This window comes from Theropithecus gelada, chromosome 6 (assembly GCF_003255815.1).
Source record: "Theropithecus gelada isolate Dixy chromosome 6, Tgel_1.0, whole genome shotgun sequence".
Classification (NCBI taxonomy): domain Eukaryota; kingdom Metazoa; phylum Chordata; class Mammalia; order Primates; family Cercopithecidae; genus Theropithecus; species Theropithecus gelada.
In genome coordinates this window covers 69,424,330-69,439,462 of record NC_037673.1, presented here as the reverse complement: position 1 = coordinate 69,439,462, position 15,133 = coordinate 69,424,330, and the positions used below count along the sequence as shown (strand labels likewise).

Below are 15,133 nucleotides of genomic sequence, written 5' to 3'. Positions count from 1 at the left end.
CAGACCTGTTTTGCAGGTCTTGAAAATCCAGAGCTCGCACATTTTTAAAGAAAGAACGCCATGAGGATTTTGAACATCTTAACATATTTTCACTATTTCTATATATAATGTCATGAAGAAAGGAAAGGTATTTATAGTTATTGGAGAAAGGATTTAGACTGAAATATCTATATGCTTTTCATTCAAGAGATAGAGGATTCTGGACTAGACCTTATTGAAAAAGGAAAGACAGATATTTCTAGATGTCTTTAGGAATGGAAGATACATGTTGTAATTGAGGAATTCAGCTTGGAGGTGAAGTGATTGAATAGAATTTTAATAAGTTATATCCATTCTGTGAAAAGATCACTGAATTTTTAATGTAATTGTGACAAAAATAGCCAGAAGCAGCAAAAGCCAGAAAAAGACAGCCCCTGAAAGGGGCTTTTTAAAAAATTAGGATTGGACTTGCCTAAGTGAAAATATAATGTAGATATCCAACTAAACAACTTTAAGTAGGGAGAAAAAACTATTGGAATCTGGGTGATTTTTTTTTTTTTCTGTTCCTATCACATCTCACTCCTAGTAAGTGTTGCATTTTTGGATGAATCTAATAGTCTTCCTTTATTTTCACTTTTCATGAGGTGAGATTATGTGTGTGTGTGAAATGAGTATTTTACTATGGTCCTACACACAATGTTAAAATTACAAAGTAAAATAATGAGGTAAAAGATATTTATTGACACCAAAATACATACAAGTACTTCCGAACAAGATAAAAATATCTCCTGGTTTCTCACACAGACCCATACTACTCAGAAGGCAGGATATGCCAGTTTTCCTTTGTGGAAAAGTGTTTCCAGGCAGCAAGCTTCAAAAGGAGTGGGCAGTTTTGTCCTTAAAAAAAACTGCAGAGAAGGGTTCTTTCCAGGGAGTGGTAGTTGGTGCTCTAGGTGCTGGGAAGGACAGGCCAGCTGATAGAACTGAGGGCTCTAACAAAGTTCACTATTTACATCAAAATGACTTACTGGGAGCTCTAGGCCTCTGGGCCTCGTTAAAAGATGATGCAGAACTGTGTCTTGAAACCCCACCAGCATTAGGCTTAGGTACTAAGCAAGTCCGGACTGTACCCCTAGCTCAGTGGCTGACCAATCACAACAGGTGCCCAGTTGAATAGTGACTGTAACAGATCACCACTTTTAATACTCCCAGAAGAAATGAGCACATAAAAACTAGCTGAGAAAAGCCCTTTCCCACATCCTCCTCTGCCTATGTGGGCACTGAGGCAACTGCCCTGGCTGTGAAAGTTCACCCCTTGTGAATACCACTCTTTAAATCCAAATTGCTTCATTGAGATCTTAAAAGGAATCTCGAAATCCAGTGATTGGATAGAAAATATGACATGGAATTTTACTCTACAGTCAAAACAACTTTTAAAATATTTCTGCTTGTTCAAGTTAGCTTCTCCTCCAGAAATCTGAAATTAGATGTGATAAGTTAAAGATTATACAAACAGGGCTGCTTTCAATAATTTAATTAGACTTATGCCAAAAAAATGAGCTTGCAGGAAATATTAAATATTATTCTTAAAGCAATTTGGACACAGACAATCACACATACATAAGGAATGGAAAAAAAAAAAAAGTTTCTCCCAAAAGTGCCAGTGTTTTGTTTTGTTTGGAAAAATGACAACACAATTAGAGGTAAACAATATTTTCTTTGGCGCCATCTCCAGGTTCCCCATCTTGTCTGGTCATTGTCCTTGCCGGTAGATTTAGCTTTCCTTCTGTTATAAACGCCTGCAGTTGAGAGCGGTGTGAATTTGAGTCATGAGGGGTTGGGGACTCAGTGTGGGAGGTTTCCAAATCTGCAAGAAACAGACAGCACAGGTTACAGGAGTCTGCCTGAGATGTACAAGACAGATGTCTTGGCGTTCGAGCTAAGATTAGGAAATGCAGTGCCCATATAGTCAGCCACAGAATGGCCAGGCCCAAGGAGAAAGGAACATAATAGTGTCAAAATCATTCATCAGTATCATTAAGATGTGTTCGATTGTGTGCACAAATGTCTCCTGTGACTAAATATGGGTCACCGTTCATAGGCCCGTAAACCACTGCTATGGCTGAAAAAGGGATGCCCGTTTATTTTTAAAATGGGTGAAGGTCATGGAAATACAGTACATACTCCAGCTATGTGTAAATCAACTATATTTGCATCTGCAGAGCACTTTCCCTCAGCATATCTGTAAGTCAAGAATTGACTTCAAGGCTCCAATAACATATTTGGCACTTTACTGATGTGGGCAAGGGGTGGGGGTAAAAAGTGAAAGAATGAAGGAGACCCTCCAGCCTCACCATTATGCTGTTAATAACAAATCTGTTAATACTACACAAAGTACTCAGCAAGAGCAGCCAGGTTCCTAGGGAAAATCGAGCCAGTTTCAGCTCTGACTGGGTTTGATGTTTTCTGGTTACCTAGCAACAGCAGGACACTGTGTATTCTCCCTTTTTCTGATAAAATCCTCTAATATTATCGTTTCAAGGAAAGACAAAAGAGAGGCTTGATTTTTGAAGAAAGACACTTGCTGCAAACCATTTTCCCTGCACTTGTTCCACTGACCACTCACCCTCAGGCTCAGCCATATGGCAAAATTACAAATAACCACCTTGTGTTGGAACAAAAACCTAAGTAGGAATGGAAGTCCAGGTGGGAAAGGAGGGCAAATAGCTCTCAGGCCCACCTGCTTTTTTTTTTTTTTTTTTTTTTTTCAGTCATTAAGAAGAGGCCATATACACCTACTACAAACTTATACAAATTAAAATTTTTAAAAAATTAAAGAACATAAAGAAAAAAAAGAGGCCATTGTAACCCTCGCCACATTTTCTCAAAGCCTCTATTATTTAGATGGATACACACACGTGCAGACATTCTAATGACACAAATGCTTGTGGCCTTTGCCCTCCTGACAAGGATCTTTGGTTGCTAGAGAAGGTAGTAAGCAAGGCTTGGCAGGAATGAAAGGAAAACTGTCCCCAGAAGGCTCCGTCTTTGGGGACATGGTGGCCTTGCCACACCTCATTTCATCCCATCTTCCAATAGGAGGTGGGTCAATGGCGGAGGAGCAGCCAGGACCACAGGAGCAGATAAAGGTCCCTAGAGGAGCTGCACCACAGCTGGACTGTGCCTCTGAAGCAAAGGAGGACCCTCGAGGCAGGTGAGAGGAGGAAGAGAGGTAGGGAGGCACGGGGGTGAGGCTGCAACCACAGCTCTGCTCAAAGGCTTAGCCCATCCCTGACCCTTTAGATGCCAATAGGCACAAAGCTTGATTCTACTGCTCCTGATTCTAAATGCTGTACATCAAATTCCAGGAACTGACTAACAACTGAAAGTATACCTGCAGAAGGTGCCTCTAACTGCCACCATTTACAGAGAGATTTCTCTGGGCACAGGAGGTGTCCCAGGTCTTTTACATTCATCATCTCTCTCTAAGTCTCAAAATGCTAAAACCCACAATTTACAGGCTGGGAAACCAAGGCTCAGGCTAGTGAAATTCTGCCCCTCATCGTGCAGCTAGGAAGTGATCTGGATCTGAGCTCAGAGGACGGCGGCCATGTGATGAGGCCTTGCTCTGATGATCAAGACTCTCATGCTTCTCATTTCTTTTTGTGCGGAAAATGGCTTGGCCATCTTTTCTAAATTAAGAGACCCTCGATGTTTAACACTTTCCCTCCCTTCAATACTACATTTTGAAGAGTCACTTGCCAAAAAAAAAGAAGAAAGCAAAGGCAAAAAAAAAAAAAAAAGACATATTAATGTTAAGCTTCTCAAAACTGACACTGCAATTGTTATAGAACTAGGAACCTCCCTTAATTGGGCAAACAAAAATATTCCCAGGCAATGATTTCCTTGTCAGGGCAACATTACAAATCAACCTGGAATGCTCTGAATCCTATTTTACCACATTGGGAGACAAAGCATGCCTGTGGTCACGACACGCAGTCACACTTCCAATTCCTTTTCCCAGCCTTCAACTGAAGCTATTTCACCTCTAAATACAAATATGCACAGCTAAATTGCTGATGTTTAATTTTATACAACTTCAAAAAAATGCCCCCAAATTTCCATCCAGCAGACACTGGCAGACTGAACAGGTCACCAAAGCCACAACAGTGCTGCCTCCTTGCCAACAGAAGGGCCAGCCAGGGCATAAAATGTACTACATTGAGGATGAAAAATCATCCAGTGAATGAGGCAGCTGGGAGGTGATTGCTGACACATCTGACAATGCCGGACATACTGGAAGCCCTTAATCTAGGTAGGTTTTCTTCATCTGGGGTGTGAAACATGGAGGAAAAAATTCAAAATACTGATATTTTGAGGTACATGGAAAGTCTCCTTAATGGCTTCAAGAGAAGACTTGTTCAAAAACAGCCAAATTGAATGTATATTTAAAAAGAATTATTTCTAAGTTACACTGTATGCTCTAGTTCGGGAAGATAGAGAACCAAGAATGAATGGGGATGGGGGGTAGGGAGTAGAGTGTCTGTGTGTGTGTGTGTGTGTGTGTGTGTGTGTGTGTGTGTGTAGTGTAGTGTGGAAGTTTAATCAGAACTTTTTCAAATAAGAATAAAAATACAGGAGAAACACATTCCTAGGTGAGAGCTCGTTGTGCCCTAAGTGAACGGCCCATGTTGTAATTCCAGATGTATTACTGGAGGTGGCTGTGGTTGTATGTCACCTGGACGGGAACTCAATTTCCTTCTCCATGTTCCTTCTTGGTTTCTACCTGAACTATGTGGGCAAGGTCAGACAGTCTGTCTTTGAAATTAGAAACCGTTTGGTGATTTCTGATTTTGTTACTCCATTTCAACTCTGAAAGAACCAGCACAGCAATTGTATATTTCTCAAGGCCAGCCACCTTTTTTCACACTTTTTACCCTAGAGAATATGATCATCATATAGAACCCTAAACTGAAAAAACATTTGTTAATATTAAACCTCACTGACTCAGAAAGCAGAATTCTTGCTATGTAAAATTAATCATCCAATTTCATTTGTGATTGAATTGCCTGTAAACCGATGGACATAAAAATGTAATAACTTATTTATAATAAGCAAGGAAACAGTAATACAATCACAATTTGGTCAACTAAAAACCAATACTATTATAATGAAACAAAACCCAAACAACTACAAAAAAACCTTTCAGCCAAGTATCTCAACACAATTTTGCCTCTTGACATAAAAGAAATAATTTGATCCCTATCATTATCTCTGGAAACTAAACAGAGTGAGTATTATTAACCTTTAGAGCAAATAAGCTAAAACACACAAAAGCCCCAAAGTCTGACTAAACCAAGTAGAAAAGTGGGATCTTGGTTGAGGGTTTTTTCTGCTACATTACTGAGCTTTTGTTCACAAACTAAAATTTCAGCCTCTGCAGGAAACTTCGATACTCACATTATGAGGACCACTGTAGGGGGTCTAAGTTAGTCTCCTAACATGGTTTCAAAAAATTACAGGTACCTACATTTTGGCTGGCACCATTCCTTTTCCTTCTGGGTATGTGGGGCATGAAATACTTAGACTGTCAGGAGACACACTTGCAGATAGCACTGATATCCAGAGAAAGTTTCCTAAATCTTCCAGTATTTAACCCTTAGGTGCAACCTGCTGGTTGGCACTTGCGTTTATTATTTTCACACTTTTCTCTGTTTACCCAATATTGACATTTCTAACAGTGAAGAGAAATCAGCCTTCCCTCCATTGGCTCACCATTATCATCATTCTTTTGAGCCAACTGACTAGTTGGCTATTTTCAAGACCAGACTATCATCACAGTGCATAAAATGCAACTATGTGTCATATTTAAAATGAACAAAGTGGCTGGGCATGGTAGTTCACACCTGTAATCTCAGCACTTTGCGGGGCCAAGGCAGGAGGATCACTTAATAAAAATAAAAGTAAAAATAATAAAATGAACAAAGTGCCTCCTAAACTGGAAAGTGAATAAAATCTTTTAAATCACAAGGTAAAATGTAATCTTAGGCAAGTCATTGCCCCTCTCTGGGCTTCAGTTCGTGAAGGATTGAAGTGAAATCATCATTAAGGCCTCTTACACTTCTTATGTTACGTGTGAAATTTTACATTTGTATTTGGGCTCAGTGATTCACCAAATAATATTCTGGAGGTACAAAAAAAAAGCATGCATTTTTCAATTGCTTTATACTTGAGAAACACAACCAAATTTATTACCTGATGCAGGTATGAAGCATTGAAATGCAGTGTGAAGCATTTCAAAATCATGTTTTTAAGGTAATTGCCACACTTGTCCCATCACTATATTTTCAGTCTTCCTAAGAACATATATTTGAAGTGAGCCCACACACCATCCTCAAAAGATAGTATTTGCAAAGTTAACTAATGAGTAGAAGATACTGTCCATAATCAAACTCCACACTTGATCTTCCCTCTGATGAACAGCAAACTTGAGTAATTTGTCATAAAGAACAGGTCTGTGACAAGTAAAAAAGGGTTGTCTTACAGTTGAAAAATACTTAATGTAGCCTTTGCCTTTTTCTGAATTTCTTCCTGCTGAATAGAAAAGCATCATGATCGTGATCATTGTTAAATCAAAGTTTTATTTAAATCTAAATGCAGCAGTATCATTTTCATCATAAACATCCACTGTCAAGGTCTGAATTTAGCTCACCAGTGCACCCCATGGCCAGGCACCCAGAAGCCCAGGGCTGCACAAAGCGTGTTTAGTCTGCTGTTGAGAGCACTGATGACGCGCTGTTCAGTTCTCTCCCTGTCTTATCCCATTCCATCCTCCCCAACAAAGGTCACAAAACAGAACTTCGTGTCTTCTGAGCCTTGGCTCTATTCTTGCTTATTTTAATCATATGTCTGACTTGTACTTCTTATTACTATATCCCTTGTGCATGTTCCTAAATCCAAAATTCACACTTTCCTAGAACAACTCTACTTCAAAAAAAGGGGGGGAGGGGCTTATCATTAATGTTCCAACTCTGTAAAATAAGTTATATTCCCTATTTAGTGGTTGATTCATATTTACCCTCTGAAACATTTAAAAAATCATTTCCTGATGGCATTACTGGCAATCCCTAAGTTTTCTCAGGAGCATTAATGCACAACATTGTTTCTTCTGATGGAAAACATTTATCATACAGAGCTCGAGGTATCTTCAGAACAAACAAAAATTGGTCTCTGTCCCTAATTTTGCACAACTCAATTTTCTGTAGTGAGCCATAAATAGGATGTGAGCCCCTGGCATGAAAACCAGTCTGGAGTTTATATCTGAAGCAAACACTCTAAATTAGTGTTATAATTCCCTTTTCTATTCTTCATATCAATACCGCACCTGATATAAAACAAGTGAAGTGTGCTTTGGGGTGGGCATGTGTTTGTGTCTGCATGGGGCATGTATAATACGTGTATAAATTTGTAAAGTAAGAGCAAATTGTGTTACAATTTTTTAAGTTGTGATTGTGAGAGTTGAACTTTAATCAGTACTTAACATATTTGGAATAGTCAATATGGGCTATATAAGTAATGCTGAGAAGAAACAGAAATGAAAGCAATCCATACAATGAAGATGGCATTATATTAACAGGAGATATGATATGGTACATCAGTCCTCTCTGCTGTCTGAACTTTGATTCGTTCTCATGCTCTTCCTTCCCTCAAGAAGAAGGCTACTGTTAGGGAGTCATGGCCTTCATGTCACAAGCCCCGTGGGAGTATGGGGCAAACAATTCTACTTTTCCCTCTTCCTTGAGATGCATTTCAAAGTATGTTTCTCTAAACAGGATGCCAATAGATATTGATGATAAAAGAATGCAGTGGTCAAATAAATTGATGAAATTCTGGGTAAATCAAGTTTGTTAATCAACGGATCCCCCAGAACTTTAATAGGCTCATGTGTATTATGAATTTCTCAGAGCAGAAACCAGTATGTAGCATCCCCCAAACTCAGGGAGCCTTTTCTCATAGTTACCCTACAGCATTGTGTTCCATGTGACATAGTTGGAGAATAGTGCATTCAAGAATTATAAGTCTATTAAAGATTAAGAGACAAAAATGGTCAAGATGCCAGAACAAATCAGGAATGAGAAGGTGGAAATAGGTGAGCTTTTCCAAATTCAGAAGCTTCTAAATTCTGTATGTAACATCTATATTAGACCCAGGCAATAATTATCAATGGCTATTAAAATCATTAGGAAAAAAGCTGATGTGAAACTTCATAACAGATCAAGCTGACAACATCTGAACCCAAGGATCAATTTTAATAACACAGAAAGAGAAACAGACATTGTGTGCCACGTGATGAGCTGCAATTTACAACACCATCTATGTATTTTTTTTTCATGTCAAAAAATAAAGCCTGCATCTAATCAAATTTGTATTCCCAGCTACTAATTTACAGGAAATATAGGGGCAGAAGAAGATTTCAAATGACACGATGGGAATGCAATCAGGAAAATCCAGAATGTGGGGAATATTTCAGGAAAAAAAATTGAACTGGTCTTTTCCACAAATAGCACAGTCCTTATGACTCAAGAGGCATTTAATAAAATAAAAAACAAACAAACCCAACCCAGTCTTCTTAACAATTGTAAAATTTTTAAAGGAGGCAACAGAACTTTAGATTAAAAGAGACTTAAGAAACATACCAACCAAATGCAATATATGAAATTATTTGGATTCCAACTCAGAGGGGAAAAAAAATTTATGAGACAATCCAGAGAAGTCCAAATACTGACAGCATGATTTTAAGTAACAACTGTCAATTTTTTTTTAGATGTGATGATCATATTGTGGTTATGTTACAGAAAAAAAAAAGTGCTTATCTTTTAGAGAAAAGTATTTCTGGATGAAATGATAGGATGTCCTGGATTTGCTTTAAGAGAGCCCAATGCAAGAGAAGAGGGAAAAAGCACTGAATTAAGGTTGGCTGTGGGCAGATGGGGTTCACTAAACAATTCTCTCTACTTTTGAATAGGTTTGAAAATTTCTATAACATTTTAAAAGTCTATAGGCTTCCATATATTTGGACTACAATATTATAAAGGGTTCTGTTATTCCAACAGTCTAGCTTCTATATATCTGATATAAATGGAACACTGTGGTAATAAATTAGAAGCCTCCTCTGGATGCCAACTATGTTTAGATCAATTTTAATGCAACTGTATGACAAGTCATTGGCTAGGGCATGTATGGGTTTATATCTATTTAGAAAGATACACAAATTGTGTGAACCTACGCTATAAAATGGATAAGCTCATTTGAGCTTATAGCTACCCATTAAAAAGAAGACAGACTCAGGTATGGTCTTTGCTCTTGCCTAGAAAATCTAATAACATCTCCTATGTAAAACAGAATTCAGGAAATATTTCATTTTATAGCCTCGGTGTATCTGTCCTTAGAAATGAGTTAAGGTTTTCTTGGAATTTGGATTTCTATTCTCCAGTCTTTAAAATTTGTGTTCATTTGAAGCTTAAAAAGTAATATTTAAGAAATAGGAAATAAAAGTAGTATAACTAGTCCAAAACTACCAAAGTAAATTTCAGGTTATAATAGTGGTAGGTTTCAACGTATATTGTCAGATGAATAAATGAATTAGTGAATACTTAATTTGAAAATTCTAATATAATTAGAGTCATGGGAAATCACTAATTTGGAATTCTTATGTTTAGAGAGGATATTAAAATTTAATTTAGCCTAATCCTTGTCGTCTTAGCAAAAACAAACTGAAAATGTAGTCAAGATAGGATTACATTGCAGGGCTTCTCCTGTTCAGCCACTAGCATTATTTGACCTTGGGTAATAACTTTATCTGGAACTTCCATTTCCTTATTTGTAAAGCACTTAAACTAGATAGAAGTCAGCCCTCAACTTTTTCCCACCATGACACTCAGAATGACATTCACTCCCATAGATTTACCCAAATTATAGGCTGTGTCACAGATGAAACAGACTGTAAATTATTAGCAATTCCTAGGCTAACGCAGTCACTTCAAGCTTTTCACTCCACAAAAAAGTATGTCAGAATTAAGTGAGGCAGAGAACCGTTATTACGAGGAAAACTAGAATTTTCTCTAATTTATAATGATACATATCAAACTTTAGTAGTTTACAAACTTTAGTAGTCTCTCTATTATTTCTAACATAATACTTGGGCCACTTCTCAATACTGACAAAAATAGATGAAGGTACACATATGCTTGAACTGAAAGATTTCAAGTTTCTTAGAACACTAACCTTTTACATTTTAACACCAAAAACTTCAACATTTACGTTTGTTTTTAAGGTATTTCAAGGTGATCTATAAATGTAAACAGCCAGGCCGTGGAAAACCTTTAAAATTACGAAAACAACATAACGTATGGAGTACTTACTAAATGCCAGGCATTGTTCTACATATTTTGTATACATCTCTTATTTGATTCAATCCCACGCCAATCCAAAATGGTAGGTAAACTATGAAATAGGAAAACAGGAGTCTAAAATAGAGACAAATCTAACTTGGAGAAAACAACACAACTCGGGAACACAGAAAGCTGAAGAAAACTTCCGAAAACCATAGTTACTGTCTTCAAAGAACTCTTTAAGAGACATTTTGAGCCACAAAACAAGATTCCATAAAATAGGAGCTGTAACAGGAAAAATACCTTGAACATTTTCAGTATGCTAGCTAATATTTTTTAAACAATCAATGGAATAGCAGGAGTTAAAGAACAACAAAAAAAATCCCCCAGAAAATAGAACAAAAGTGCGAAGAAATGGAAATAGAAGGAAAATGAAACAGAAAAATCAGAGGATATAAAAGGTCCAATTTCCAAGCAGCAATAGTTACAGTAAGAAAAAACTGAAGAGAAGCAAGTATTTTTTTTTAAATAGAATATCTCCCAGAACTGAGGGAAAAACATCTCTAAAGTGAAAGAGCCTAATAAATAACCAGTAAAAATGACTTTAACAAAAGACCTCACTGAAGCACGTGATAAAATGCAGATGAGGGGACAAAAAAGACAATTCTAAAATGATGCAGAAAATAAGAACAGGTTACCAAAAGAGAACCCGGAAGCGGAAAGGCATCAGACTTCTCAACAGCAACCCTGGAAAGTGGAATCAAACCCTTCAACAGGCTGGAGGAAAAGTTTTGTATTCTAGAATTCTAAGCCCAGACAAATTATTTAAAAAACAAGTGTCAGAGTCGCAAAAATAAAATGAGAAGGACACTTCAGCTAATCTGGAAAAAAATTTCCTTTTATCAGACTTTTTCTTAGGGAGGTCCTGGAGATATGTCCAACCAAATAAAGGAAAATACTATAAAGGGGGAAGCATGAGACTGAGGGCACAGAGGTTTCAACACAGGAGAGAGAAGGAATGGCCCTGGGTGAGCATGCAGAGCAGGCCTGGAGAGCAACAAGTCCGTATTGGAACCGAAGTACAGAGGACCCTAAAGGCAAAATTTCCAGGAAAGAAAATGAAGCAGATAGACGTTGACTATATTGAGTGTGTGTAAAATAATATTGATAAGCTATTGAGAGAGGCACAGGAACTTTGGAGGAAAACATAGCAAGGAGTAAGGAAAAAGGTATGCAAAGAAAACACAAGGCAGATGGTTAGTCTCAGCAGGATGGAACAGCACAGCCAATAACATTTTGTGTAGTTTCTGCACTTGCAATTGAGTCTTCTCCACCTAGAAAAAGCTTAGTTCTCACGAATGTCCTTTCCAATTTTAAAGTGTTCACATGTCATTGTAAACATGATTTCTCTGAAAACTACTCAAAGTACAAAATATATTAAAGGTATTCCAAAAGAGTTGTCTATATAATTAAGAGTGAACACATTTGAAATTCCAAAATCTGCTGTGAGTCAGAAAATACTTTTATGAACAGGAAACTCACAGAAGGAAGCATCTAAACAGCCAAAAAAAATGAAATGATACTAAATCTCATTGGTAATCAGAGAAGTATGAAAGAATGGGTTACCATTTCATGCCCAGCATGTGGGCAAATTTTAGAAGACTAACAATGCTACAAGCTGGGTAAGGTCTGGAGGAACTGGAGTTCTCATCTCTTGCTGATGATAGTTATATTGTACCACAACTTTGGAGAAAAATCAATCATTCCTGGCAATAGTGAAGACATCCTTCCCACTTCTAGGTGTTATACTTGAAATAAATTCTCACTCATGTGACTAAGGAGATGTGCATAAAAAGGTGTTTACTGATCTTCACTTCTAATAGGAAAAAACTGGTAAGCTCCCCTAAATGCTCCTTAGTAATATACTAAAATTTTTTCATTAGAGTGAAATAATATATAGCAGTTTAAAATGAGCAATTTGTGTCGCATGTAGGAATATGCATTTTGAGTGAAAAAACCGAGTTGCAGAAAGTACATATATATTTAAATGGCTATATGTGTTAAAAACAAAATTATGATATTTTGTTTTTAGATATAAATATGTAGCATTATAAAAATGTAGCAATAACATAGAAACATACTGTGGAAATCATATCCACCAATTTTAAGATATTTGCTGAGTAGGAAAAACAAGGGAAAAGATATGGGTAAGGGCCTTTAGCAATATCTGTAACATTTTATTTCTTTAAAAAAGCAAAAAGGCAAAGATCTGAAATAAATATGGCAAAATGGAAACATTTGTTAATTGCCTAATACATATTTTCTATACTTTAAAAATTTTCACAATTAAAACTTTCATGTTAAAAATTTTATTAAACTACAACACACAATGTGTGGCCTTTATTTGAATCCTGAGTCAAAAATAAACTGGAAAAAGCATACACACACATGACATTGTGAAATAACTGGCAATCTAAACATATGACTATATGTTGATATTATGGAAATATTTTTTCCTAGGTGTGATAACGATTTTTAAAAGAGAGCCTTATCTTTTAGAGACAAATACTGAAATGCTTATGGATGAATAAATGCTTATAGATGCTGTTTAAGATCCGCTTCAAAATAATACAGTGTGTACTGGGCGTAGGAGTCTAGAAGAAACACAATGAGGCATAAGTTCCTGAATTTTTGAAGTTGAGTGATCAGAACATGAGTGGTTATTATATTCGAATTTTGTATATGTTTAAAATTGTCCATAATACAATCAGGTAGACAAGAAATATGTCAAATTCAATTTGTAAATAATCAAAACAAATTCAGATATTCAATCTTGGAGTCCCTGTTAAGAAGTAGGAACTTTTCTCAGGAGGCTGAGGCAGGAGAATGGCGTGAACCCGGGAGGCGGAGCTTGCAGCGAGCCCAAATCGCACTGCTGCGCTCCAGCATGGGCGACAGAGTGAGACTCCATCTCTAAATAAATAAATAAATAAATAAATAAATAAATAAATAAATAGAAGTCGGAACTTTTTCTGAGTGCACTGAATTAAATGACGTACAGGTCATCAGCCTCAAGAATAGGGTAGTATTTTCATGACACTGAATTCCTCTTAAGGCTCTAGAGACCGGAGACTTCTAAGTACTTTGGCAAAAAAGCCAACTTTCTGGGGAACTGCCTGCCTCACAATCCTACCCACACTAAAAGAGTTATGCCTCTCATTTTGCTGAGAGAAGAAAAATCAAATTCATTTCTCTGCCAGCTGAGTAAGGCAGGAAATCAACCTAGGAATTTTAATGCTGCAGTTACTTCTTACTGGTTCAGTAGAGGGAAAAACAGCTGTTAAAATTCTTAAGCATACAAGATGCAATGTTTTTCTTTGAGCCAGAGAAGAAGGCAAGCAATTAAACCTAACACACCCAAGCTAATTAGTTCTACCTGCTTCTTAATAATTATGTTATTACCAGACTTCTTAAAAACTGGCAACCCATTCTTTTTTATTTTATTTTTTTATTTTTTTTATTTTTTTTGAGAAAGAGTACGACTTTGTCACCCAAGCTGGAGTACAGTGGCGCGATCTCAGCTCACTGCAACCTCCACCTCCCAGGTTCAAGCCATTCTCCTGCCTCAGCCTCCCAAGTAGCTGGGATTAAAGACACCTGCCACCATGCCTGGCTAATTTTTGTACTTTTAGTAGAGACGGGGTTTCACCATGTTGGTCAGGCTCTCGAACTCCTGACCTCAAATGATCTGCTGGCCTCAGCCTCCCAAAGTGCTGAGGGTACTTCTAAGGTCTACAAATGATTGTTTCTTCCTCTTTGTCAGCTACAAAATTGAGATGTCAAAGAACTTACAGACCTATTCTGGTTTCAGAAATTGAACTCACAGTAATCAAGACAACATAAAACTTTTTCCTTTTAAAAATGAGAAACATTATTTTTTAAATTCTTATTTGTTTGAAATGACATTTGCTAAGAAACGAAGCCCTGAAACATCTTTCCCAACCACAGCCACAGCCTTGCATTGGCGTCACTCATAAATGATTATAATCTTAAAAGTACAATATAACATATAGACAGTGTTTTGTTTAGTGCAGATACTAATACCCTCAGGTGTTCTTTTCACATTTAAGTTTGCTATACGAATAAAGGTCCCTCTTCCATATTTCTAGAAATTAAACATTTTTAGGAATTATACAATTATAAAATTAGGCAGTTTGTAAAACAGAAGCAAAATTAGGACCTTAAGTACCAAAACAGCAATCAAAAGAGAACATAAAGCCATGTGTGGTGGCTCATGCCTGTAGTCCCAGCTACTGAGGAGGCTGAGGCAGGAGGATCACTTGAACCCAGGAGTCTCAGGCCAGCCTGGGCAACCTACTAAGACCCAGTCTCACGATAAACTGCTCTATTCCTTTACTCCTTGGAGCCATCTTTCCCTATGGGAGATGACTTTAAATTGTTTTGTGCATGCAAATGATACATAGCAATAATCTAGCTTTTGATATCTCTGCTTCCTGACAACATCTGACCTGTGACTAACACTGGATCCTAAAGCATTTTTTTAAAGCCAGTTTTGTTTTGTCACACAAACTGGAGTGCAGTGGTGCAAACACAGCTTACTTCAGCCTCCCAGGTTCATGTGATCCTCCTGCCTCAGCCCCCCAAGTAGCTAGGACTACAGGTGCACTCTGCCATGCCTGGCTAATTTTTTGATTTTTTTTTTTTTTTTTGCGATGGGGCGGTGGGGGGGTCTCACTATGTTG

General features: G+C 37.3%; 1 protein-coding gene across 2 annotated transcripts in view; it reads right to left on the bottom strand.

Moving 5' to 3' along the window:
• Positions 1-697: 697 nt before the first annotated feature.
• Positions 698-15,133, bottom strand: part of ARHGEF28 (Rho guanine nucleotide exchange factor 28) — a 309,778-nt gene continuing 295,342 nt past the window's right edge. For both annotated transcript variants that reach the window (XM_025389056.1, XM_025389057.1), the window contains one exon: positions 698-1,846. In XM_025389056.1, coding sequence (XP_025244841.1) covers positions 1,677-1,846 — 170 coding nt within the window. In that variant the 3' untranslated portion in view covers positions 698-1,676. The remainder of the gene's footprint in view (positions 1,847-15,133) is intronic.